Source organism: Hesperophylax consimilis, chromosome 12 (genome assembly GCF_061612785.1).
Source record: "Hesperophylax consimilis isolate HC1 chromosome 12, BYU_Hcon_1.0, whole genome shotgun sequence".
Classification (NCBI taxonomy): domain Eukaryota; kingdom Metazoa; phylum Arthropoda; class Insecta; order Trichoptera; family Limnephilidae; genus Hesperophylax; species Hesperophylax consimilis.
In genome coordinates this window covers 5,250,245-5,278,194 of record NC_142847.1, presented here as the reverse complement: position 1 = coordinate 5,278,194, position 27,950 = coordinate 5,250,245, and the positions used below count along the sequence as shown (strand labels likewise).

The 27,950-nt window shown below is 35.0% G+C and overlaps 3 protein-coding genes across 7 annotated transcripts in view; all 3 read right to left on the bottom strand.

Moving 5' to 3' along the window:
* The window catches only part of Dnaaf5 (Dynein axonemal assembly factor 5), a 28,608-nt gene extending 27,327 nt beyond the window's left edge, over window positions 1-1,281 (bottom strand). The window contains exon 1 of the mRNA XM_089637662.1: window positions 555-1,281. Within this exon, the coding sequence (XP_089493788.1) occupies window positions 555-1,218 (664 nt within the window). The 5' untranslated portion in view covers window positions 1,219-1,281. The remainder of the gene's footprint in view (window positions 1-554) is intronic.
* A 2,788-nt stretch (window positions 1,282-4,069) lies between these two features.
* Manf (mesencephalic astrocyte-derived neurotrophic factor) lies at window positions 4,070-8,976 on the bottom strand. Of its 2 annotated transcripts, none has more exons than XM_089638074.1 (2): window positions 8,828-8,976; window positions 4,070-5,713 (listed from the first exon to the last, which is right to left on the bottom strand). In XM_089638074.1, exons 1-2 carry the CDS (start codon window positions 8,882-8,884, stop codon window positions 5,534-5,536), a joined length of 237 nt encoding a protein of 78 aa, XP_089494200.1. In that variant the 5' UTR covers window positions 8,885-8,976; the 3' UTR covers window positions 4,070-5,533. The 2 variants fall into 2 exon arrangements, with proteins under 2 accessions (XP_089494200.1, XP_089494199.1); XM_089638073.1 differs by lacking the exon at window positions 8,828-8,976 and adding an exon at window positions 7,990-8,687.
* A 10,579-nt stretch (window positions 8,977-19,555) lies between these two features.
* Shmt (serine hydroxymethyl transferase) overlaps window positions 19,556-27,950 on the bottom strand; it is a 31,946-nt gene continuing 23,551 nt past the window's right edge. For all 4 annotated transcript variants that reach the window (XM_089638069.1, XM_089638072.1, XM_089638070.1 and 1 more), the window contains exons 7-9: window positions 21,323-21,463; window positions 20,712-20,931; window positions 19,556-19,903 (exon numbers count right to left, since the gene is read on the bottom strand). In XM_089638069.1, coding sequence (XP_089494195.1) covers window positions 19,665-19,903; window positions 20,712-20,931; window positions 21,323-21,463 — 600 coding nt within the window. In that variant the 3' untranslated portion in view covers window positions 19,556-19,664. The remainder of the gene's footprint in view (window positions 19,904-20,711; window positions 20,932-21,322; window positions 21,464-27,950) is intronic.

Sequence of the window (27,950 nt, the reverse complement as noted above, 5' to 3'; positions counted from 1 at the left end):
TGGTATACCTTTCATCGGTAAATAAGCTTTTACCATAATCAGCAGTCGTGTAAATTGGCTTTTTAGTGTTCGCAGGTAACACAAATGCTCGGGGTGGTAACATGGCGGCGCACGGCCGCTGGTCACCAGTGACTTAGTTCGTTGAGTTCAGTCGCGGTTGGAAGGATTTGGGCGACACTGACAGCCGCCAAAACTCCCTTTTTGTGCATTCCCGCATGAGAACAATATTTTACATTGATTTTGCAAGGAATGTAGACTATATATATAAAATTCAATGTCTACGTCCCATAATAAATAGTAATAATCATCTTCATTAACCCTCATCAGTGGTCCTGGGTTGATAGACGTGGAGCAAAGACATACCACTGATACCCTTTTGTAACCTCTCCCCCTAATAAACGATGCATGTAAAAGAGAGAGGTTACAACAGAGCTCTCAGCAGGACCATATCACAAAATAAGTAGATTTCGTTTAAGATATTTTAATCTTGATTTACAGCACATCGTAGTAGGCAATATTAATAAAATGTTTAAATAGTAAATTAAAAATACTACCTATACAGCGTACTGCTACAACTCGCACCCGGAAATGCTGATGAGAGAAGTTACTAATGACTGGCTTAACAAAACTCTCCGACTGCATATGGAAGTCTGCCTTAATTGCATAAGAAAGCAATATGATAGTCTCGCACGTTTCCAATTTTACTTTAGCGTAGGGATCTGTAGAAGTTTTCACCAAAATATTTGTCAAGTCATTGAAGAATCGAGAGAGATACCCCGTGTCCTTATATCGTACCACAATATTCCGCACTAAGATCACCAGTTTTAAACGCAATTCTTCTGATCCTTCGATGGTTTCTATCATGCCAATCCTCTTAGCAACCACAGGGATAATGTAAGTCAAGTAAAAATCATTCAAAGGCAGATTTTCAATGAACAATGTAATAATATCTATTGCTAGATCCTTGCAAACTTCAGCTTTGTCGGAAAAGCATCTCAATATATTCGCATGAATCGAGGGAAATATATTTACTAGATCCGACGAATTTTTTTCGTTGGTTTCACGTAATTCTTTCAGTATTTTCTCGAGAACCCTCTTCCTGTCGGTTTTCAGATCACTCTGTAAATCTTCAACACATTGTGTCATATTGATCTTTTGGTTGAAATTAGAGGTTGCATCCATTTGGGTATCCATCTTCGTAGATATTTCAGTCGACATCGAAAAATAGGCAGTGTTTGCAAACCAAAATTATACGGAAATATGAATACACGCCCGATAAGCCATAGACGCCATTTGTAAATAAACAAACGTCATTTTTCAGTTGTCATGGAATTTTATTGCTTTAATAATATTTTTAGTTGTTGAGTGTTGAGTATCGTTGGTACCATAAATGAACCTCTCACGTTGGTACCTAGCTAGCGGTAGTGTTTTTACTCGCGTTGCTTGTTCTACTAATAATGATTTTAAACTGATAAATAATATTACTCTGTAATAACGTAAAAGAAACTATTGTATTAGCTGGAATTCTTGACTGTTTACCCTATTCATTTTACTGTGGAAAGAATCAAAGGATATTGGAAGGAGAATGAATGGATTTTTTACATTGTAGTAGAGGTTGGGGCGGTTGGGGGCAGTTGGGGGGGTCAATGGTTAGGAGTTGAGTTGCACGTAAATTTAGATATATTTATAAATGCCAAATCGCTGGTGGAGATATTATGAATATTTATAAAAATTTAATGTGCATAGTTTTTTTAGTTAAAATTTAACATTGTGTTAGTCAAAAAATATCAATAAAAATGTAAATGTTCATTTGTTCAAAATTTTAAATCTCCGAATGTTTTTTTTTGTTATTTGTTGTTGGGGTGTTATGCCGTGTTGCGCAAAAAAAAACATTTGCTAAAATAACACACCAAAAACAAATCACAAAAATACTTTTGGCCTTGAAAATCTTAAATCATCTCCGAATGTTCTTCACTGATTGCTTTGAAATTTCGACACAATGTGTTGCATTCGAATATGCATGTGTTTTTATATACTTATATTATATAGATGTCACCTGTGACACTGTTTTTCAAAAAGAGAGCCATCTGTTGGACGTAAAAGGAACTCACGCTATTGTTCCAGCCACAGCTAGTAAAATAATGAGGGCTCGATCTATCGTAAATTTACCCATACCAGAATTTATAATACCCCCTCAAATTGATTTCATTATGTATTGAAGGCCTCCACTATGTTGCTGGAACCGTACTGAAGGGTCAGACAGCTGCCTTCACCAGTTCATCTCTTCATGAATTCTCAGAGATAAAATATGGCTTAAGGTAAACAGTTCATTATACGTAGGCAGAGCGCGTAGATCAAGGCAGAGAAAAGGTATCCTTGTACAGCAAAATAACATCACCAAGCATCTTTACCCTGTAACTGTGTAGAGTTAGAGCTGGTCCCTGTAACTGTAGATTATTTAACGAATGCACCTCATAACCACATTAACTCACATAACATGACTAACACCTCGGGCCCAAAATACAGTTGTCCCGAAAACATTCTTTTGCACTCTTCCTCTCCGCTCCATTTTCGAGGAAGGAATGATATAAAATATTAGGAATTGGAAAAAGAGTCCACTTGGCAACCAACTTTACTGTTGGAGAGGATGGTACTCATCACAGACCAAAGAAAATAAGGACCCAGGGCAGGCCCTACGCTGCATTAATAAGGCCCCAAGGCGCTGATAATACTTAACAATCCTAACACCTCCCTTGAGATATTTTTTCACAAAAACGGCCCTACACAAATCATCCAAATATTATTAATTACACTAATCATGACCGGTCGGTGGCCGAGTTGACATCGCGCTTGGGTCCCACCCAGGCGTAGTGTGTTCAATTCCTCGGCTGGCTAAGTCCTCCATCACAACACAAGCAACATTTTCCGCTTTCTGTGGTGGTAGTAGGAGATTTTCAAATATTGTCAGGTTATTCGTAACCCGGGAATGTTTGTCTTTCTTTTTTTAAAATTAAAAAATCATCTACCTAGGCCTCTATTGGTTTTGACAAGGGGTGTCAAATTTTACTCGCGTTAGGTGCCGTTTCACTCAGGACCGGACCTGCCCATAAGGGGAACAAACCAGTTTGTGTGGGGAGGTGGCACAGGTATGTCCCTTTCAGTGGTTTGTCAATAAATGAATACAACAGCTTACAGGTAACTCGAATTCTAGAATCAAATTTAGTCTCCGAAAATAAAATCGGCTTACAAATAACTAGTTATTTTTACAATGGCGAACTGCGTATTAAATATTTAGCAAGAAAAGGTTCGGTTTGTTTCCAAAATCGAATATTTTGTTACAATATTTAGACACTTATACAAATGTTTTATAATTTACTCACCGCAGTAAAAACAAACACGTGAAATATCAGAGAAAAGTCCCACGATGGACTGCGCTGCAAACCGTTACGTCGTGGGCGTCGGCAAGGGGGGGCAGCTGTAGACAAATAGGGGAAGAAAAAAAAATTAAAGGTAAACAGGCGTTTGTATGTGACAAGTTAAGTGCCAGATACAGACATAATGCGTTGTCTCGGTCGGGGTCGTACTTCCACTTAGGCCCCGGTCTAGAGCCCCAACTTCAGTGTGAAACAGGAGGCCCCGATGGGTAATAAGTTCCTTAAAGCATAATACATAAATATGTCGTCTGTGGAGATGCCGTTAAAGTGGTTGGTACACATTGAGGACACAGGTGGAAGATACTCTCAGTATTGCCCTGGTGTAAGACCATTCAGAATTGAAAGGTTGCTTGCTCGCTACCTACAGCCTTACAACATACCTCAATTTGGGATGCCAGTCTCACAGGCTCTAGTTGGTAGTTGTGCGGTATTCACATTTAATTAAAAGAAGAAACAACAAACTCATATTCTGTAGAAATTATTTGTAAGTAGGAACTGCAAATAAGTATATTCTGATTTCTGTAAGCAGTAGTTAGTAAGCAACACCCTGGAAATGCATTGCGTACTTGAACTCGATTTATGACAAGAACTTTAGTCTCCCAAATAATTACAACTTTCTCAATACAAGAAAACAATTTTCAATCAATAAATTTATTCAACAATTTTCCACGCAATATAAACAACTGTCTGCCTGAAAACAGACTGTCTTACACAACATTCTTTGCTCAGAAACACTCAATTTGTACAAATAGAACATTATTCAATTATTTGCCAAAGAATGACATTATCAATTGAAAATTATACAACATGTCACTTTACTGAGAACACGTGTTTTCACAAACAGTTAGGGAAGTCAAGGAAATCATTTCAAGACATTAGAGGCCTAGGTACATAAAATAATGAGAAGAAAATAATATAATATTTTGAATCAATTACATTGTATAGTGAATAAATTGATAATATTGACGACTCCTATTTATAACCGGTTAATTACACGTTTTTTCAAAAACATGCTGTAAATACTTCAGTTTATCGCAAGTTTTTGATACGTAAAAGTGGTCTAGTGCATAACTGTGCATCTCCACAATGGTACGAAAATTAAATGCGTATGTCACAATCTGACACCATGGTAAGTAATTAAATGTGTGTATGTCACAATCTAACACCATGGTAAGTAATTAAATGTGTGTATGTCACAATCTAACACTATGGTAAGAAATTAAATGCTGTCACGAAGGAAACTTAGAACTAACAGATGATGAATATACAGCAACGATCAGTAATCCAGGAAAAATATATATTTAAGTATTTTACAGATCCTTAGAATTATCAAATCAAGTAATACTATTAAAGAACACATATTGTTTTAAAAGATCATACACAGAAATAGGTCACAAATACTTTAAAATAATGGATGATGCAATTGTCACCTTATGCAGAAAAACAACAAGTCCAATCAAATTACGCACTATATATCCATTTACGTTAATACCAAAAATCGTTTGAAAACTCAACCACAGATGACAGTACAAGGCCGGTAGAGGGATCTTTTCTGTACAACGATAGACAAGACGGCCATTACATTGACACTTGTTTGTGCGATCGGCATTTGGGATATTTGTTCTTATTATGGTGGTTAAGTTTTATATCAGCATTGTGTTATTTGTGTACATGCCTGGAATTTTTTGTTAGCAAAATCAAAACTACTGATTTATGGTACGATGGCATAATTTTTTTCTTTTACGTTTTTTTGTATATGTTGTCTATCGAAATATCTTATAACATATAGATTTATTTGACTTTCAGTGCATAAGTACTCAATACAGTCAAATGAAATATTTAACAGTCCACATCTCAGAACTCACTTTTTCACATGACTCTATTTTTCCGCATAAGGGTTCAATTTTGAATGTGGTTATAAAATAATCATTAATCTCAACAAATATAACTTTTACAAGTTTCAGCATGGATTTACAAGAAATAATATTACACCTTCACGAGAAAAGTAAGTTTAGAATGGATAAAAAATATAATCCTCCAATCTATCACTACATCAAAAATAAATCAATTGTCCAATGCTAAGGATGGATTCACTGGTTTTAGTGGTCTCCGGAGTTGGATTGAGATTGGAGCAAACGTTTCTTGGCTTCGCACTCGGCCTCTAGTCGTTGTTTCTCCATCAGCAGGACTTTGTGTTCCAACCTTAACCTTTCCTTTTCTATCTTCATGTTTTCCCTTTCTTCCCTAAGTTTATCAGCTGCGTAGACCAGCTTTTCAACCTGAAACAAGAAACATACATTAATTACGGTGGAAAATTAAACACTTCAGTTAACATGACGTTTAGAGGAAAAGGGTTCGAATACTAGCTTCCTAGTATCAGTTGGACCAAGTGGGAGTTGAGACCAACGGGGGGTCACAGGACGTCAATAAATTATTTTTTTCTACTTTATTATAACAAACAAACAACGGCTATAATTTTACAGAAATAGGTCACTAACAGAAATAAAAATTGTACCCAAGTAATACAAATCGATGTGACGGACGCGCCTGTTTGAGACATGGGTCATCTTCTAATTTTAGTTTGTTTTTATCGCAACCATGGAAGAAACGTGCGATTGTAGATACTTTGGCAAAGACGATATTTATGAATCCATATAAAAAAGCTGGGGGTTCGCAAGGTGGTGAAATTTTCTTTGTTACTAAAAGGGGGGTCACGCCTTTAAAAAGAAGGTTGAAGAGATTACGAAATGGAGAGGGGTTGGGAAAGATTCAGCTAAATACGGCTTAAGCCGTAGATAACTAAAACTTCTTGCTGTGACTAGGTCAGTGGTGAACAACACGCGGTCCGTGAGCCCACAAGCCTTTTCATACTGCTCACTTGGCTAAATCAACAAAATTTGCAGTAAAATGTAAACATTCTGTTTTGCAGGGTTTAGCAGAAAACTTAATGGACGGGTTGTTTCACAGAATTTGAATAATTCATAAAATTTAGAAGTTAATTTTCAAGTTCTGTGAAGGTTCTGTTATTATTTCAGTCCTGTAAAGCAACTGGTTCATAAAACAGAACTTGAAAATTAACTTTCAAATTTGATGAATTATTCAAAACATGTTTTTTTGTTTTTTATGTTTTTTTACATATATTTTTAATGCATCTTAAAGGTTTCCATTTTATAAAATACCAAAAGTTTTCTTGACTAAATATTATTTAACTTTCTGAATGATAAAAATCAACAGCATATATTGTTTGCTGTTGAACCTAGCATAAATTTTACCCGTGGCACTTTCTTTGGCTGATATTTTGCAATGGTTCCGTTTTATAAGGGTACACTTTTAAATGTTCCTGAAAACGTATAGGTAAGTAACAGAAAAGAGTTTTGATATTTTTTATTAAATAGCAATTGTTTAATTATATACAATATTAAAGTTTTCAAACTTTGTATTACAAAGTACGAAAGGATTTCATACTATGTTCTTTAATATTTCAGAATGATAAAAGACAATGGCATTTATTGGTTTGGCCTTGGAGACAAAATTTTCACCTGCCGTGTGATTTTCAGTTTGCTTTGTATGATTGTTTTATTGTAGACATTAAGAGGAACAGCTGTGCGGCCTTTTACATACAAAACTTAAATTTGGAAGTACTTGACCAAACTGAATAATTATTTTTTTAATTAAAAGTATATCAAATATATAGTATGGATATGTGTTACTTTATTTAATAATGTTTTACGTTATCAAATATAGGCCATTAAAGAAATCGATTTTTCACGATTTTAGAGGAATCTTTAACAATTTTTTTAAATAAAAATATCAATAAGTTATGTAAGTGTTACATAAAAAAGTCTAACATTGAAGAAAAGCTTTCGAGTGAGACTAATGAACCAATGGAAGCTTATTTTTTAGTCAATAGCCTCCAGATGTACAGACAAATCATTTGAAAGAGGGCAAGTTTGAATGTATTTGTGCATAGATAGTTTCCATCTGCCCGCGGTTCCCTTTTACCCGCAAATGCCTAATAATACTGGGTGTGTGGCGATGTTTATCAATTTCATTAAAACTTAGGCTCGTGATTAAATTCGACAATGTTCTTTTTATGTTTCATTCGTCAGCTACATAATAAGAATTGTATTAAATTACCCAATACACCACTACAAGAGCAAGGGTTTCTTTAAACTGATTTACTAGTGCCTGCTGCTTTTCATGATTTCATCATCTTGAAATTGGTTCTGGAGAAAGCATGGTAAATTTAAAATTCAATCAGATCAATTAGTTTAGATTGAATTTAGAGAAAGGGATTTTCCATTAGAACAAAATAGTAAATTATCACAAAACTGATTTCTATAATCATCTGAAAGGAAACACGTGAAATATATTAAGTTATGACTTAACATCTGACAATAAGTAAGTAAAATAATATGGCACAGAACCAGGGCAGGACTGAATTCACTTTCTGTCATAAATTTGCAGTTTCCCATTCACATTTTTACATTTCCAATGACAAATAATAATTGAAAGGGAATGTGTCATGATGTGGTAAATAAAAAGTCGTGTCTACCTGTTACATTCCTAGGTATTAATTGTTCCTAATTGAAAGTCCTATAGTTCTGAACGTGGCATGTATTTTGGTTTAAGCTCTTCTATCCTTTTGATAAAATCAGTCTTTTCTAGACAGCCCTCGCAGTTCTCGTCCCAGTCGTTGAGGATCTTCTTCAGATCTCGGACTTTGAGTTTCTTCAGGTCTACTTTATTGAGGTCGATTTGCTTGTCGTATCTGAGGTCACAGATCTGCGCATCCATCTTTTTGAGCTTCTCGCAAATCTTGCTGGCGGGCAATGACCAACTCATGGGTTTAGAAACTTCCCCGAGGATTCCGGTTGCAGACTCTTCCAGTCCTCCTACGTAGTAACAAAACCGATTCTCCTTGTTTTTACTTGTCTTACAGTACTTTCTAATCTCAATCTCGATCTTCTTTGGGTCCTTTTTGACATCTTCTGTGAGTTTTTCCGCGATAGTTTCTACGAATTTTATACAAACTTCACAGTCACCTTCCCGCAAAGTAGCCGAGGTGGAAACATACAAAGCGAATAAAAATAATACACAGATTTTAACTGATAACCCACTGTTAAAGAACGTCATTTTGGCGAAAAAAGGGTAACCGGCTAACCAAATATATCAAACTGAAATGAATGCAGAAATAATGAACTCGCAGCTCATACAAATTCCCTACAATACGTTGACAACCGACATGGCGCTCTATGATTGGTGCACGTTCACTTTAACGCCGCCTCCCGATTCTTTCTAGAACTATTTATCTTGGCCAGGGTATAGGTTAGTTTCCAGTCAGTAAATAAATTCAAAACACTGCGGTTTAACCAGGTTTAACGTTATCATACCTTTAATAGCATCACTTCTCTGCGAAGAGCTTCTGTATCTTTATTGCTATCCATCATAGATATCTTGAAAATAATGTGAATGGCTATATTTTAATATTTCACGGGTCGCAGGGATTAGTAGGAATCTATGCCATAGAAATTACTAACGACATCTGTGACAAATTTATTTAAATATTCCAGAAATGTCATTTTTAATTGGTACGATTTCAAATTTCAACATTGTTCAACATCATTCAAGATTTCAAAAATTCCTGGATAAAAATATTTTCACTGTCCTTCATCTGTATCAAAACGAGCCCACGTGTAGTCCATTCCCAAGGTTCGTAGAAAACATAACTATTTTATTTAGTCATTGGAAAATGTATACTAATGAAAATGACTAAACGTACATTTTCCACGAACCTTGGTACATTCCCAATCCATCCAAGGTAGATGGTAACGTAAGTACCATAAATAAACCACTCGTAAGTACCCATATATTATTCGATCTGGAAGTTAAGCATTTGTAGATATCATCAGTGTTACCAAATATTGTAGAATAGTTATAATCATAGATACCAGGCAGTGTTCTATACTAGCGCCTCCTACTGGCACAAGTTGTGAGGCTTGGTTGAAGATTATGCCATGCTACACTAGCGCCTCTAACGACCAGAGTTGCCATCCAATACAAGTAAATATTGTACTGGAGTTGGACGTGCGTGGTTTATGTTTATATGTCAGAAATCGGATCGCTTATCGCATTTACCATTTTTAACATATAATTTAAACGATAATATACGTATGTTGTATGACTAATTAGCAGTTCAAACTAAATTGTACTAAGCTCGTTATCCCACGGGTCGGTAAACAATCGACATAAACCGAGTGCTGCAGGTCCTGCTCAGAAAATTAAGTTCGTTCTATAATATAATAGGTATATAACGTTATATAATATAATTATATATATAATAAGGTAACGGTTTCCATCGCAGTTCAGCGTGGAACTTTTCTGTGCGGTGTCTTACAGCATTAGGTTTATTTCGATTGCTCACTAAAATTGTGCATCGTGTTTTTCGACCAAATCTGTTTGAAAGCTCTAAAATTTAAAGATTAACATTTACATATAAAACATATTTTTTATTGATAGGTACAACTCAAATTTTAGAAATTTATAAAAGCAGAAAGGGACCAATTCCAAAAATGGCAGCAAACTCACCGGGACAAAAAACCGTGACAGGAATATAATCGTACATGAAGTTGGGTTCATAAGTTAGATTTTTTCTTTTCAATATTTATTTTTTACATTTGACATATTTGTTTGGTAAGACAATTTAAGATAATGCAAGAAAATTTTGTTATTCGATGTTTTTAAATTTTCATGTTTTTGATCTTGGAAAACTTTATTTTTCTGGAAAAAATTCTTATGGGGACAATGGTCGGAAAATAGGTCGGGAAATTTTTTAAAGACACCTTTTTGATATTATGTGAAGTTTGAAAATTTCCATGTTATGAAATTTTTCGTGAAAATTATAAAATCACTCAGAAAATGGGTTTGGAAAATTTTATAAAAACATTTTTCCTTTTGATATTATGTGAAGTTTGGGGATGTTAAGTGTTGGGAATTTTTTATTTATCTGAAAAAAATTCTTTTGGAAATATTTAATAATTTTTGATCGGAAAATTGTTCGGATAACGGGTCGGGAAATTTTTATAAAAACATTATTAAAGTTAATCAAACGAGAGCGAGTCGAGCGCGATCGCGTCCAAAATTACCTATATCCCAGAATTATACCTATATTGAAGAATTATTTCGTAAAAATTAATAAGTATGAAATCATGCACCTCGCTGGCATAAATAAACCACTCCCCCCGCTGGCGAATACACGTTGGTACACGTACTGCCGCGACGTGTCCTTCGTAGGAATACCGATAATACGTGCTTAGCTTTGTTTTGGCGGGATAAGCAAAAAGTGTAAGTTTAAAAATTAATTTTAGTATGAAATCTTCATATTAAAAAAATATATATACTTTAGTAATTTCGCAGTTCGGCTGTGGAATTACTTGCTGGCTCGTGTGTTTCCTCCTTCCTACCAAGGTCGTTGCCAATTTCAACCGTGGGGCAAGTTGTGATTTATACAGGGTCAGCCGTAGTGATGGCATGTCTAGGGAAATTTCCCTATATCAAGGGGAGAAAAACTTTTTAAGGGAAAAGCGAAAAAGCAGAAAATCTTGTATTTGTAGACGAAATTTTTTAGTAAACCGCCCCCAGGATACGAAATTTCTGATGTCCTCACGACACCCAGGATCCCAAAAAATGAAATGGAGGAATTTTCCTCTGAGACACTAGCCACCCCTCCCCCTCTATGGATTTTTTTTTCTCTCTGAAATACTCTGCCTCCCCCCTCCCCAGGATGAAACAAACATGCACACGCAACGCCGATTTTTGCTGATTCTTATGCCGGCGCCAGACATGTGTTCAAATAAGTGAACACTTATTTGAAGACTTTGCTCTCACATTTGGTCACTTATGTGTGTCTCTGCCAGATATGTGTTCAAAGATTTGATCACTTCTTTGAGCTCACAGTTTTCAAATAGACCTCACATAACATGGACGACGATTTGGTCGACACAGTTTGCTTATATTATTTATGTCCTAGTAATTATATATTACACGTGCAAATAAATAAATAAAAACAGCCAAAACGATTAGCGATTCTCATCACGATTCCGAAATTTCAGCCTGTTCGATTCCATAGAGCCAGAAAAAATGGCTTTTAATGTTCGAAACCAAGTCTGTTAAAGTGCCCATAGTAATGATAAATTTTCCAGAAATGCTACCTTATGCAGATTTTGAGACTGATTTCGATTTGGACAATGATTCTTATAACGATTCCGAATTTTCAGCCTGTTCGGTACCATATAGAGAGAAAAATTGACTTTTAAAGTTCGAACTCAAGTCTGAAATCAGTGCCCATAGAAATGATGAATTTTCCTAAAATGAAACTTTATGCATATTTTGTGACTTTTTAAATTTTAACCATTATTCTTATAACGATTCTAAATTTTCAGCCAGTTTGGTACCATAGAGCCAGATAAATTGAATAATAAATAAATAAGCGCTACTGGGCTTCCCGCAGTGTGGCAGGCATGCAAACATTTTGGCATTATGCCGGCGCCAGACATGTGTTCAAAGAAGTGTTCACATAAGTGTTCACATGTGTGGCACGGGCATTTGATACTGTGTTCACTTATTTGCGCACTTAAGTGCGCTTTGCCGTTCCGTGTCGGTTTCTTGGCGCACATCAAAGGGATCAAAGTCAAAATGTTTGCAAACCTGCCACACAGGCGCGAAGGCCAGTAGCGTGAGCGTCGCCGTAGAGAGTTGTCGTGCCGCGTGCGTACACAAAAAACTCATAACCAAGCGAACTAGCGATGGGGTGGAACAATGAGGGCGTGTTTGAATTCATTGAATTATTACAAGGAGAGCCTGACATATGGGACCCAAAACGAAAAGGGCATAAAAACAGAAATAACATTAATGACGCCTGGAGCCGTATTCAACGGAATTTCTCAATACCTTGCGCTATCGAGGAATTAAAGCGCAAAAGAAACACTTTACTAACCCAGTACAGAGATTGCTTTTTTTATTTTTTTTTATTGGTTTTCAAGCTACAATCCCGTTAAACTTCAATAAAGCAGTTTGTCAACAGGATGTTAATGATCAATTACATACATACACACATAATATTATTACTATAACTGTACAATTAACCAGTGGCGGCTGGTCGCATAGTGCGTTCGTGTGCAGCACTATCTAAATTGTAATGGCTAAAATTAATTTATAATATCTTACTGAAGACTATAAAATCTATAAAAATCACTTAAAAATATTACTTACCAATACAATGCAATTAATATTATCAGGGAGAGCGATTTTAATCTCTCCAAGTATAAAGTATGGCCGTTGCGCGGCGCTCGAATCCGCCGTGTGCACAGATTTGCAAACGGACGAAAATACGTTTTTGTATGTATTTTTTAAAACACTGCAAGCTCGTCAATCTAGCCATTTGTACCAGGAATTTGCTGATTTTCGTGTGACACACGCCACCGACATAACCCGATCATTGCCGAAGATAACCGATCAACTTACCTTATTACCGGTGAACTTCATCGATAGTGGACAACTGGACAATAGATCACAAATCGACTAGCGTCGTTATCGCGAGCCGTGACGTAATTATTGTCATTGTTTTGGTAAGGATTTATCGAGTAATTTGATCAAGCTTAGTACTAAACTTAATCCTTTTAATTTGTAACTTTATAAGAAATAAAAATGAGTGTAATCAGTGTCGAATATATAAGAAATAATAACAGTTTATTAACGCCGATGGTGCAGTGGCAATCTTGCAACTTTTTTATAAAAATAATTTAGTCGAGTCGTTTTCGGAATGTGTGAAGCTTTTAAAAATAATATGTACAATACCTATGACATTTGTGGAAAGCGAAAGGTGTTTTTCTATACTAAAACGAATTAAATCATTCTTGCGAAACACGATGAGTCAAGACCGTTTGAATGCTTTATCTGTACTTAGTATTGAAAGTTTTTGCTCTTCACAAACAACGTAGAATAGACCTTATCTACAAATAAGGTAGGTGGAATAATTATTTTTACCCATAATCTTTTTGTCATATTTTTTTTTTTTTTTTTTTTTTTTTTTGGAATTATTTTTTATTTTTAATAATAAGTTTACATGGTACATAATTCATTTTACATCTTGGGTTTTTTTTACTACTCTTCCATTGAAAGCATTTGCTTGTGTATATTGTTTTTATTTTTATTTATTTTATTAGGTACAATATTTTTTACAATTCAAGTTTTCCAGTAATGTAGGCCTCACTGGGTGGCTTGCCCGTGCTGAGGCCTTCATTTTATAATATGAAAATATAAACTACATAATACATTTAATGAGAAAAATTAAACATTTAAAATTAAAAATACATAAAAATATATTTAAAATTAAAAAAAAATAGTACATTGAAAATAATCTTGTGTGTTTGTGAGTGATGTGTGTTTATATTGGTTTTGTGTGTTACGTGTAGGTTTTATTTTTATTTTATGATTGTCAGTGAACCACCACCTTTTTAGAGCAGCGGCCGCCACTGCAATTAACACACCTATATTAATATAAACTATCTCTATTTAGTAACCATTGTTTCAGCATATATCTCAATCTATTTGTGGAATCGCAATTTTTTATATAAATGGGTAACATGTTAAGCATTTTTGGCACGTTAAATTCTAGGCTTCACTTGAAGAAAGTAAAAGAATCTACCAAAACTGGATCTAGTATTCAGGATATTTACAAACCTTCATGGTTTGCATTTGATGCCCTCCATACGTTTATGGGGGGTATATATGAGTACCGTGTGACAATTTGTACTGAAGCTGTGGTAAGTAAATAAATAATCATTTTTGCTACATAATTCTTTATGTAATTTATTAATAATCGATACAAACACCTGATACAAAATTCTTAGCACGGTTACATATAATAATATAATCAAACTGTGTCGACCAAATCGTCGTCCATGTTATGTGAGGTCTATTTGAAAACTGTGAGCTCAAAGAAGTGATCAAATCTTTGAACACATATCTGGCAGAGACACACATAAGTGACCAAATGTGTGAGCAAAGTCTTCAAATAAGTGTTCACTTATTTGAACACATGTCTGGCGCCGGCATTAGATCTGTTGCAATTTTTTTTGAGAAATATAGGGAGATATCATTGTCGATTTTTTCTCGAACCTCTTTTAGAAGATTCTGAGCAATATTTATCAAAAATCCCCAGCAATGCGAAAAATTAAAAGATTTCAGTACCTAGTTTTGTTCAATTTTGGATTTGTTTTGACCCCTCCCAACTTACCTACCGAGTTATTATATTATATATAAGTATCATAATTTTTTCGAAAATATTAACGTGCCTTTAAATCCAGGGAGTTTGCCGCATTTTTCAGCATTTCTAGGGAGTTTCTATTTTTAACATGGCTATACTGAATTGGCGCCAAAGTTTGCTGACAGCTGACAGCTAGGGGTGCAGGGTAGTGTCTTAGTTTTTCATAATATTTATCGTATCATTAATATTATTATGGAAGTGATAGAAGATTTCAATATTATATCCGATGCCCAGGAACATGACGAGAATAGAAGAGCGGAAATGCGAAAAAAACGTGTTTTCAGAGCTAGAGTGAATTATTTAGAAGTTTTGGATGATGTCGAATTCAGATTAAGATTTCGCTTAACAAAAAAAGCTGTAATTAAAATTCACGAAATAATCAAGGAAACAATCTGTTCGAAGACCACTCGGTATGTAAATACGCTTTCAAAATATAGCACCGAATATTCAGTATGCCTAGTAGGCACACGTTTCAAATTTAAAACTTTTCAACAAATTTAGTTTTTTTTTTAAATTACTTCTTTAATTTTGTGCTTACATGTACCTATATCTTTGTTTATTTTAATTTTATTTAATTTCTAATCAAGTTTGTATCTTATGTTATATCAAGTACCTACCGTACCTACCTCTCTTCTTTATTTTTGAACTGCATTGTGCAGTTGATGTTTAGGTAAATATTTCCCTAACCGCCGCACTTTTAATAGGCACAAATGAAGCAAATTACACTTATGTTTCAACTTAATTACTACAATAAACAATGAATTTTGTCAGGATCTATGGTGAAAGATGCATTATGACTCCATTTTTATTAAATCAAATTTCAATAAAACGATCCCTTTGCCGCCATTTTGGACTTTTTTTATGGAGTGACACTTGCGAAAGTTTCGTTTCAATCTAAATACGCATAAATTACATAATTTACCCTAACTAAGGGCCTAGTAACCTGTTTCGTGCATGTAAATAGTTGTTTCTTGTAGTAATTATTGAAACAAAGTGTAATTTATGGAAAGAGGAGAAAAAAATTGTGGCTGTATTTGAATAAGGTATTCAATCTAGTGTTGCGTTCAGGGCAACGACATTTTTAAATTTATTTTTAAATTTTTAAATTCGGTTAATATAAGTTTGGTATTAAGGATTCCAAATGACTTGAGATGAGACCTTACATATCCCATATAATATAAACTATATTATAGTAGTTCAAGTGTAAAAGGTTTATTGAATGGTTTTGTGATGAAGCCCCTTTTTATAACATACAGGGTAAAGGGTGGTAATGGATGTAATAGACTTACTTAACTTAAACCAGTGATTCCTGACATTATTTACACTAAAAAATTTAAAATAAATTTTGGTCTCCGCGAAATTTTTCATTTTTTTTTTTCATATTAAAACATACATATCAGTATGTATCAGTATCAGTAGGTATTGGACAGCTAGGGTCTATGTGAGGGGTTGGCCGGTTACTTGCCTGAGTGACCAGTGACGACACATGGAAGAAATTTAAAATAAAAAATTTGAAAAAAAATATATCATCACAATGTCACCGTAGACCAACATTTTTTTCTCCAAATATTGTCAGGAATCACTGGTTAAAGTAAGTAAAGCATGTCCCTTAACACTGTGTATATTCCTGTTTATAAGTAACATACATACACAATGTAATATATATTTTTTATTGTTTTAGGAATAATGCTGTACCAACAATGGTAAGATTACTGTTGACGTTGAGGTATTTTGCTACCGGTTCATATTTAACGTCTACCGGAGATTTTGTTGGCGTTAGTAGAGCGTCCGCTTGCCGTTTTATAAAAGACGTTTGCGAGGCTTTAGGAGGGCTACGACCTGCCTTCATTTGCTTCCCCACGGATCTGGCTCCTTTAAAACAGGGATTCTATAACTTGGCTGGTTTCCCGAGGGTCATAGGAGCTGTAGACTGTACTCATGTTGGAATATCACCAAGAAGTATGCTATTTCTATACCATAACTACAGTATAATATTACAATGATAATAGTCATAATAATCATAGAAGTATTGTAGTTTATAGTATATAATTCAGTACTGTCTCACTTATCTGCCACCCCAAAAAGTCATTAGCGAAAGCGACAGATTATAGTGCATACAAAATATGTTTAAAATTAACCCTTTAGACCTCCACAAAATCATGTCATTAAATATTTCCGCTTGACGTTCAATTTTAAATATTTTTGCAAAATAAAGCACTGTTTTTGAAAGCAGATGGAAGATTCTTTCAGATTTAGTATTACTATAAATCGACATATACAATTAAAAATATTAAATGCAAACATAGATTTTAAAGTCGCTTCCTGGTAGTTTTTATCGTCTAAACTGTAATTACCACTTTGATGAAACTAAAAAACATGTTTAATTAAATAAAGGGATTATAAATTTGCAAACCTTGATAAATATTTTTCAAATGGTAAATGTTGTTTCACAGAATTTTTTCTAATTTTTCTGTAGCATCTATGGTAAACTTTTAAACGTAAATATAAACCATGGTATTCTCTCTTTCTAATAATGTTTAAATCATATATCTCACCATAATACAAAATGAGATAGCATGACTTTAACGAGTCTGTGTCAGGCTGGGAGAAATATCTCCCTAAAATACTCTAGAGTAAACAGGTATTTCGTAAAAGAAAACAAACACCGCTATCGATTTATTGTAAAATTTCTATTTTTTTTGTTTAAAGTTAAGGTGTCATGTTTACGCTTCCGACAAAACTTCATTTTGTAAACTTATTCAAACAGAAAGCCATGCGACAGTTGATGGAATACACAGAGGACTGACAGAAATGTCCTAAAACAACAGTAATGAACCCTGGTGACTGGTAAATTGGCTAATGGTAAATGGAGTCCAGGCACGCAGCGGAGTACGAATATTGGCGAATTACAGAGCCTTGATTTTGTGTTTTCAACTAGTAAAAATAACGGCAGATTATAGTAGCTGTCGGATAATTGAGTGGCTGATTTCTGAGAGAGTACTGTAATGTGTTATGAAGACTTAGAAAATAATGTAAACACACATTTACTTCTTCATCCACAACACTTCAGTATGACAAGTTGTTAGCGCACAATTTGTGGCGTTGTGTTGCAAATCTATTGGCAACTCTTGTGTTTATAGATTAGACGGAGAAGCTTCCTCGCTATGTGCTATGTACTTACACAATATATATTTGCCCAATTGGAAATGTGTGCTGAAACTACTTTCCACGTTTCAGATGGAGGGGATGTGGAGCGATACCGTAACAAAGAAGGGGTTCTCTCCATGAATGTGCAACTCATCTGCGATGCCAACTTGATCATCAGAGACATTGTTGCCCGGTGGCCGGGATCCACCATCGACCAGACCGTGTTCGACAATTCTCTGATTAAGGCGAGATTTGAAGCTGGCGAGTTCGACAATAGTATTTTGTTGGGTGATATCGACTATCAAAGTCAGCCTTATCTGTTCACACCTCTGGAACAAACAAAAACCCCAGCGGAAAACCTTTACAATGAAGCGCATATTCTCAGCAGAAATGTTGTAGAAAGATGTATTGATGTCCTAAAGAGTAGGTTTCCTGTACTGCGGAAGCGAGTAACGTTATCTGTAGAACGCACCGGAGTCGTTATAGTGGCATGTGCTATCCTACATAATCTGGCCATGAGGATGAAAGATGAGCATTTTCAATTTATCAGAGAACCGCCACCTGACATAAACCGACAAGAGCAGGATAATGATCCAGACATTGATCCACGGAGCCAACTTATTTTGGAGCATTTCACCCCTCTTGTGAAGACAGAAGTTGTTCCTTGTTAGAATTGTGTGCATTACTGCTGTAATTGCAGCGATGCTATCTACAAAAAATGTGATTTGCCCCCGCAGTTGAGACAATCTACCTTTGTACAATATGTGATACTACGATTTAGTTCCTTGTTATTATTTATAAGTTTTCTATCTATTAGGGTTGTTGTTTGTGTCAGTGGTGTAAACATATGCAAGACTGACCCCCCAATGTCAGATATAATTATCCACTATTGTTGAAGCCACAAGTCTTGCTTATAAGATAGTGTTACCTTTATTGAATTTGACTCCTGTGACCCTTGGAAATGAGCCAAATAATAAAAGCCCTGTTTTATAATTTTGGAAATATTTAAATTTTGAAATCAAACATAAAAAGTTTTAAAAATAGCTCACCTAAGTTTTTTCATCTAAGCACCAGACTAAAATTACTGATAATGAAAAAACATATATTTTACTAGACAAATGTATTATAAAATGTGGCAATAATGCCACCTCACTTCATTGTTACAACATACTCACCATGCCGTACAACAATTTCTATTCATTAATTAATTTATTGGACAATTTGTATAGCGCCGCTTTTGTGAGATATCATGTCAGGGGCGCTGAGAAACTGAAACAAATCAGCCTGAGGGGTTAGAATACGTCAAAGCATACACCAGACTCCAAAAGTTTTTTTTAACCCTTTAGCTGCCAAAAAATTAGATGTGATGTAGATTCACCAGTTTCCCGCTTGCACTACTAGTTTCTACGGGCACTGCATATTTAAATGGGCCTTTGCAGTAAATAGTTTATCCATCCCTCGGTCGCTTAAATAGAATTAAAAAATATTTACGAGTTTGCTGTATACTGTTGGGTAAGACATGATTTTAGAACGAGTTTGTATGAGGGTACTCAAACATTGAAATGGGGTGGTGGGACATTTTTGTATGCGAAATTTGTAGTATCTCATATAAAGTACTCAACCCCAATGTACTAAAGACAACAACACATTCATAAAAAAAAACTTTATTTTTCTAAACAAAAATATAATAATATGAAAAATGGAAGCTTACAAAATAATATAGTACTTGGTGACATAAAAAGATATCCAATCTTCATTTAGAAGTCGGAATATCCGGGCATCGCAAAGGACCTGCTGAATTTCTCCACCTGCTCTTTGAGATTCTCCACCTTGGCTTTGACTTCTGCGTTTTGGGTCAGGCAGTTGTTGTAGTCAACAAGCTTGGGACCGGAAATGGCGGAAATCTCTAGGGCAAGCTTGAGGCCGAGGTCAATGAAGTCCACGACGCGGTCAATGTCCGTCTCCTTCATTCCTCGGGTGGTCAGCGCTGGGGTTCCTGTAAATAATAAATAAACTTATAAAATTTTCTTCTACGAGAAAACTATGTTTTTACTTGACGGCAGAATAGATTAAAATATTTTTTCTTTTATAAATTTATCAGATTCATTTTCCTTCTATTTTCGGCATGCACAGCTTTGTAGCCTCTATGGACTTGCATGCCCCCACTGTTTTTAAATTGACCAGAGCCAATGAGACTATGGCATCCCCAAGTGAAGTATGTTGTGAGGCTGAAGTGGAAAGTTGGGAAGTACGTGGCCATTTAGATTTGGTCACTAAACACGGCGTAGTCCATTTCAAGCAACATTGTATTATGAATGGTGGTCTTTCACCAAGGCGATACTGAGAGTATCTACCTTGCAAACCAGTGTTTAAAATAATGTTATTATATAAGTGAATTTAGGTACTAAGGGGGATAATCTTGCTATGTAAATTAAGTTTTCAATTCTGTTATCCTTTTATGGATCCTTTCTCAAAACTCAAGAGATGACTTTAATGTTTCGGTCTGAATGAATTCTGTCAAGTCTTTTGTCACTGTTAGATCATGTGGCAGTTTATTCCAGGCGAACTTAGTATCTGTGATATCCTAGAGAGTAATTTGAGAAATTATCCATAGATGGCACTAGATAGTAGTTTAAAAGGCTACACATAGATAGATGGACATGACTGTCGATTGGGTCTATAATAAATAATATTGCAACCTTAAGGTCGAGGTCGATAATAATTTGTACCGCCTGCTAAAGAAGCTATCAGAGCTCTTCTGGACAGCGGGCTTTATTAGGATAGCATACTTTAAATTTACTTACCGAGCCTAATTCCAGATGGGTTCATAGCGCTCATGTCTCCGGGCACTGTGTTCTTGTTGCAGGCGATGCTGATCAGCTCGAGGATCCTCTCAGCCTTGGCTCCGGAGATTTTGTTCTGACGGAGGTCCATGAGGACGAGGTGAACGTCAGTGCCCCCAGTGGCTATTTTGTATCCTCGGGACACGAGCCCCGAACAGAGGCGTTTGGCATTGTTTACAACCTGAAAACAAATTAGCAACATTAGTCGACTAAGATATTTTGCCACAAAAATATACAACATGCTACCAGAAAACGTTCTGTTACACAATATTAGTATTGTGTACGCTTGTTGTATTGCATATTATATGCAAGCAATGTTTTTTCTTCCAGTTTGTAGACCAAAGCCCAGCATTCTCAATGAAGTGCTACAAACCATCTCTATATGATATTGAAATGTGATTTGCAGTAGTATGGGTGAACGATGCTGGCAACACTATTGTGTTTGCGGTTTCATGCTAATAATGGGTCATAGGCTTTCCACCATATATGATTGTAATACACTCTTTCTGCATCAATTTTACCCATTTTTCATGGGCGAAAGTGAAGAAACACGTTCAATATAAGAAGGTAACCTGTGTCTGGTACTCCTTGAATTCCGGAGTGGCGGCTAGCTTCATGGCCGTGGCAATACCGGCGATGGCATGGTTATGCGGCCCGCCCTGCAGCCCAGGGAACACGGCTTGGTTGATTTTAGTCTCCAGATCGTACATCACCTGAACAAAACAAAAATAAACATTAACATCCACATAGGAAGCCCTGAGGAAAATCATTTTCTTCAGAGCGTATGTATCTTTGAGGATGCTGTGTGGATGATTTTTTTTACTAACACACTTTGGCTGGGAAAGGTGGTTCTACCCTTTCGGCCGATTGATGCTTAACGCCGGGAAGGGTAGTTCTACCTTTTGCGCCGACCTCATTTCAATGGCAGAAAAGACAGAATTATTCAATGTTTTTATATGAATATTATATACCAATCTCTTTGTAAAGGTCCCGACTATATGTACATAGTTATCGAATCGTAATGCAAGCCTCCTTTTTATATTTATCTTATTTCGTTTACATCGGTATTTCAACAAAAGGATAGTATATTATTTGTTATTGTAATAATTAAATTCCTGGAATGAGAGTTTTTATGACCGTGAAACCTGATTCGAATCTTTATCTCTGTTCCGCCCCACTCAATTCCTATGTGCAAGCCAGCGAGAGATTTCGGGCGTATTTAAAGAAAGCAGGTATGGACAAATACCGATAGGCGGACCGTAATGAACATATTACAAGGTTAATAGAGTTGCATTTCAAATAATATTCGATTTTTGTTTAGTACTTTTATATTACTATGTAGAAATTTTTATTAAAATATTGGAATTATTTTCGAAGATATAGCGATTTAAAACAAATTAAAGAAATTCACGCGAGACCTTTATTTTCGCCCAGACAGAGAGTAGCGCCAGCGCAAAAAATACCTAAAGAAAAAGACAAAATTTCGCGGGTTATGTATAATCTGGGTGGAAACCAGACACATTTGTCCATTATAGAGGTGTGAATAACGGTTCTTTTCCGATACCTAATATTATAACAAATAACACCCCAACCCAATAACATAGTATCATACCTGTTATTTAATAACATAGTATTCCAAGAATTTGGATAAGCTTGTAGATACGTAATAACGAACGGCACCGTTATTCGTTGCTGGGGCCGAGCGGCTGAGTCGATAATGAAATGTTATAATATGTTATATTCATATTAGGGCAGGAGAGGAGCATAAAATAAATAATGTTTATAATTTGATGATTTTTATTGCTTTGCACTTTTCTAGTGACAGTTAGGTTGCATATACATTATGAAGTACATAAAATTGTTGAATTAATTTTGAATAAATACCACAAATAAAAAATATATATTTTTACCACTGGAGCGATTACAGAAATAAAAAATATTCTCCTTGATTGCTTGACATTCCTGCGCGAAAAAAGTTCATTCCACATTAAAAATATCTTACGGCCGAATTTGAATATGGAGACACACAAAACTGATTAAATTGATATCTAGGCAATGAATCCAACTATATTTTATCATATATTTTTATCACATATTTTTAGGATTTAGCTATTAAAAAATCATAAACTTTTTAATTTTTTTACAGAATTTATTCTCAAAGCCACAAATCAATCCGAGACATTTAAAATAGTATCAAAATATGGCAAAAATCGCTCCATTGAAGTATGTAAGGTAAATGTGTTGTAAAATTATGATAAATTGCACTTGCAGTGAAATTTCACGCAACTGCTGTACATAAGACGACGTAATAAATAAGAACTATACATTTCTCAAAGGAGATACATGAAGGTAACATACTTGTTACTACACACATTTAAGCTTGAAAGTTACTTGATTCCTAGAAAACAATTATAACGGACGATCAAATTAACTTTCAATGGGACACAACTCTGGAAATACCAACCATAAAATATTTTTACACAACAATATAATATTTATGTTTGTTATTTCCCAAATATAAATAATACATAAATCGTTTATATATTGGCAAACAATTGTATTATTGTTAGCAATATTACTGGAAATCGGGTGGCGAAAAATACCTTAGCAATTAAGATGGGAAATTCCGACAATATTATATGGCAATATTTACTGCCTTTGACATTATATAAAGTAGTTTTCAAATAAATCATAGCCTGACAACAGTCAGAAATTCCATTGGAAGTATGTAATGTTTCAGTACCTGCCCATCAACTGATCGGTTTATTTATGCCATCAACCTTTCACATTAAATAACAATTACACGGGACAACATATTGACACTAATTGGTGAATTTGGCATTTGGTAGAAAATAAAAGCAAAAACGTTTTATTTTATATTATAATGTCAAAACACTTAACCACTCATAATATTTGTAACATAATAGTAATGAAAAATATAAATTCCTGGAACATAATGTAAATGCACCTAAATATTCCTAAACATTCAGAACAATTCAAACTATTGTGGGGAGACCTCGATAAAATATAATGTATGTCTTTCCCAAGTATTAGTATCTAAACCAACCAAACTTTTAACAAGGCCTTGTAAACAGGGAATAATAAGTCTGATATTTGTTTAACTAAATTATCATAATATATGACAGTGCATGTACAAATAAATCATGGCAAATGAAGGCCTTGAACTCACAAAAACATAATACGACATCAGTAAAAAAAATTGAAAAGTCTGACGTTTGTTTAAAACATCTAAATAAAAAAATTGAAACACAAAAGGCCGTGAAATCGCATTAAACATAAAAAAATTAAAATTATTTTGTTAAACAGTGTTATTTTACTAACTAGTTGTAATAACTTATAAAAATATTTTCATTTACTTTTTGTTGGTTTCGCTGTTAACGTTCAGAAACATTAATTGCTGAACTTTCCTAGTCCCCAACCTCGTTCTTCTATTGGTAAGAATATTTCCAGCTTTGGAGAACATTCGTTAGCAAGGAACAGACGTTGCTAGGATTGAACACTTTGTTCTGTAAATTTCTGCCAGAGTTGGATAAATGTATTGGTGAATTTTCCACCAATCTGAAGGTTTTTCTTTTAGGGGCTAGACTTTATCATTGATGTAACTCTGGACTTCGGCAATTGCCTTAGCCTGCGCAGATATGTTGTGCGCTGGTTGTACATCTGCAAAAACGGCCTGTAAGTCTTGAAGAATTGAGTAAGGGTCATCTTCATGTTCTTCATTTTCCGGGGCATTTGTTGGAGTTTCTGGGCATTCTTTTTTTTTTGAATTTATTATGTTCATGTCCACTTCTATGACCGATTTCTTTATTTTATCAGCCACAGTCCTATTGGTAAAAACGTGTAATTTAAAACGAGGGTCAAGAAATGTGCACATCGCGAAGGATACGCTGTGCTCAATATTTTCAACTCTTAATTTATATTGATGCAAAAGATTTTTTGTTAATGTGCACACACTCGCGTGGAGGTCTTCCTTTAAAATTAGTTTATTACAAACTGAATTTAGTGTCCTATTGACGACAATCACTAGTGCTCCCGTAACATAATTTTCTCCACTTACTTGCATTGTCGCTTGTAAAAATGGTTTTAATACCAGGCATAAGTCTCTGCATATCTTCCATTCCTCGGTGGACAAAGTCAGTAGATCTGCATCTAGTACTGCTATCGAACTCCGTACAGCATTTTCTAAAAGTACGAACCGTTGCAACATCAAATATGTTGAATTCCATCTTGTCGCGATGTCCTGCAATAATTTTTATGGCTCTTTGTCGCCAAGTTGCAATTGGCACTTTAAAAGCTGTTCAGTAGCTTTAAGGCTCCTTTTAAAATGTGTAACAATTCTTTTAACTTTTCCAATAACGTTTGAAATGCACTCCAATTCCAGCCCTGATTTTACGGCAAGGTTAAGGGTATGCGCAAAACAGCCAAAGTGTTTCATCCCTAATTCATTTTTTATAGCCGATTTGATGTTTGACGCGTTGTCCGAAATAATAATGAGAACTTTTTTACGTATGTTCCAGGCATTCATTATCCGATCCACACTCGCTAAATTCTGGCTAGTGTGCGAACCAGTTAATGGGGCACATTCTAATAATATCGAGCGCATACAAAACTCCTCATCCAAATAATGCGCCGTGACTGCAATGTATCCGTCGGTAGTTGCGGAATTGGTCCAGCAATCTGTAGTCAGGCACACCGACACCGATTGGATATTCTGGAATCTTTCTTTCACTTCATTATAACATTTTTTATACATCGCCGGTAACAAAACCGTGGACAAATGTTTACGATTCGGTAATGTATAGCTCGGATTCAAATGTTTTATCAATTCTCTGAAGCCAGCATCTTCTACAATCGTAAATGGTTGAAAGTCTAATGTGAAGAGTTTCATCAAAACTTCATCCAACCTTTTCTTCTGGGTCGCATCCATTCTTTTTGAAACAAACCCATCCATTGTAACACGCGGGCTTTTAAAAAAGTGTGTTACTGCCGTCGTCATCGCTGAAGGCACCGAACCTGCTGAAGTTGAAGATCCCGCAAGTGGAACCAGCTGAGCGGGAAGATCACTAACCAGATCAACAGGTACAGGAGTGTCTGAAGAACTTGGCTGCTGCAGAGGTAGAGATCCTGTCGAAGTTGCTGTTGAAGTTGAGGAATGTTCCACATTCCTATTCCTCGTCTCTCCTCGTATTACCACGAGATGTTTCGATTGTAAATGTTTTTTGAGATTTGAAACAGTCGATTTGTAAGATAGTTTTTGTTTGCATAAGTTACACTTGGCAATTTTTTCAGTTTCACACCCTTCAACTTCAAAAAAGTTCCACACTTCACTCGATTTTCTATTCGACATCTTAAATATACGCGAAGTCAAGAAAAAAACTAATTAAATCTCCACAAGCGAACAACGAACACTAAAATAATGTCTATATTGCTTTCCAGTCCTCTCTATATTCAAAATATCACAACAGTACGTTTTCACAAACTTGTAATTTAAAAAAACGGTAGAACGAAATAAGCACTTTAATCACCGATAACCAACTACTAGGGCTGACCGATGGATACTGATTCTAAATAATAAATAATTGAATAAGTAAATAATGCCACTAACGAGAGGAACGGAATAACAAAATTATCAAACAATACTTCGTATATCTTCGGTGATCGGGAATTACCCGAATTACGTTCTTACCTTCTTAGAATCTGGAACTTTCAAGTTCCAAGAAGTTAACATTATTTCATAATTTTGTTATTCCGTTCCGTTCGTTATTCGTTATTCGAATTATTTAGTTATTCAGTTATTTTACAAGTCAACCGTTCCATGTCAGAACGGTCGACTAGTCGACTTATAAAATAACGGGAAGTTATTCAATACTATGTTATGCGGTACTAGAGTAACAGGTATGCCATTATTTGAAGATACTATGTTATCCATACCTGTTAACGTTATATTAGGCACACCTCTAGTCCACTACTAATCTGTCGGTAGTGCGCCACTCGTTAACAGATAACTACTATAATTCACCAGTGTTCATATGTCAAATACAATAGTCCACCGTGCCTACGATTTGGACACCGACGGTGGGGTTATCTTACTCTTATACGCTCAGTTACTATACTGCCATCTCGACTTGACCATTTTACCAGTCACCAGGATTCATTATTGTTGTTTTAAGATGTTTCGGTTAGTCCTGTATTCTAGTAACTGTCTAAATAAGTTAACAAAATGGAGTCTTCTCCCAAGCGAAAACATGACACCTTTTTAAACCAGTAAAAATTTCACAAAAAAACTGTTTGTACCAACTACCTATTCGCACTGTAATCTGTTGCTTCCACTAATTAAATAATAACTAGGAACAACTTTTTCTTTAACTTATTTTTAAGGTTATATATACCCATATTACCCATCAATATAATATATCATTCAAGAAGAAGATAATACTAATAAATCTAAACTAAATATTAAACAGAACAAGACACAGAAAATAGAAAGATAAAGGTCACAATATTATGAATCAGATATATTACATTGATGGGTATACCTTCAAAATAAGTTGTTCCATTCATTTATACTTTAAAAAAACTTCAATAGGTGTCCCATGTAAATAAAAATCGGATTTGTTTATCGGAGACTCTATCTAGGTTACAAACCAATTTCATTAGAAACTTTGTAATTGTTTAAAAAGGTAGCTGCCAAAAATATGGGAAAAATTATCTGCAAGATAGATGAGATCGACAAATATGACGTTTAATAAATAGGTCCTAATGGTCGAGTGGTTAAGATGCCAGTCCCGGTAAGACAAGAGAACCTGGGTTCGATTCCTTGTTGTGACCGTTATCTTATTTTCTGTGTGTTGATGTTTTGTTTAGATTTATTAGTATTATTTTCTTCTTCAAAGATAAATAATAACTATTTATCCATATTCATATTACATATGTATTTATGTATAAGTGCAACCAAACAATTCATCTTAATATTTTAAAGCATAACCTGCAAAAAGTGTTTTTTCTTAAAATAATTAAATTAGTGACATCTATGAACGGGCATTTTATCAATGATTTTAAGTTTACCCTTAGACATTACAATTAAATTTTAGAGAATAAGCAAAAACGAAATGTAAATGGGGATAGAATACCTATCTAAATAGATTCTCATACATGTTATTATGTAGTGTAATAGGAAAT

Bases quoted from the DNA above. Each gene is read 5' to 3' on its own strand.
- Manf (XM_089638073.1), bottom strand. From the start codon at position 8,570: ATGACGTTCTTTAACAGTGGGTTATCAGTTAAAATCTGTGTATTATTT.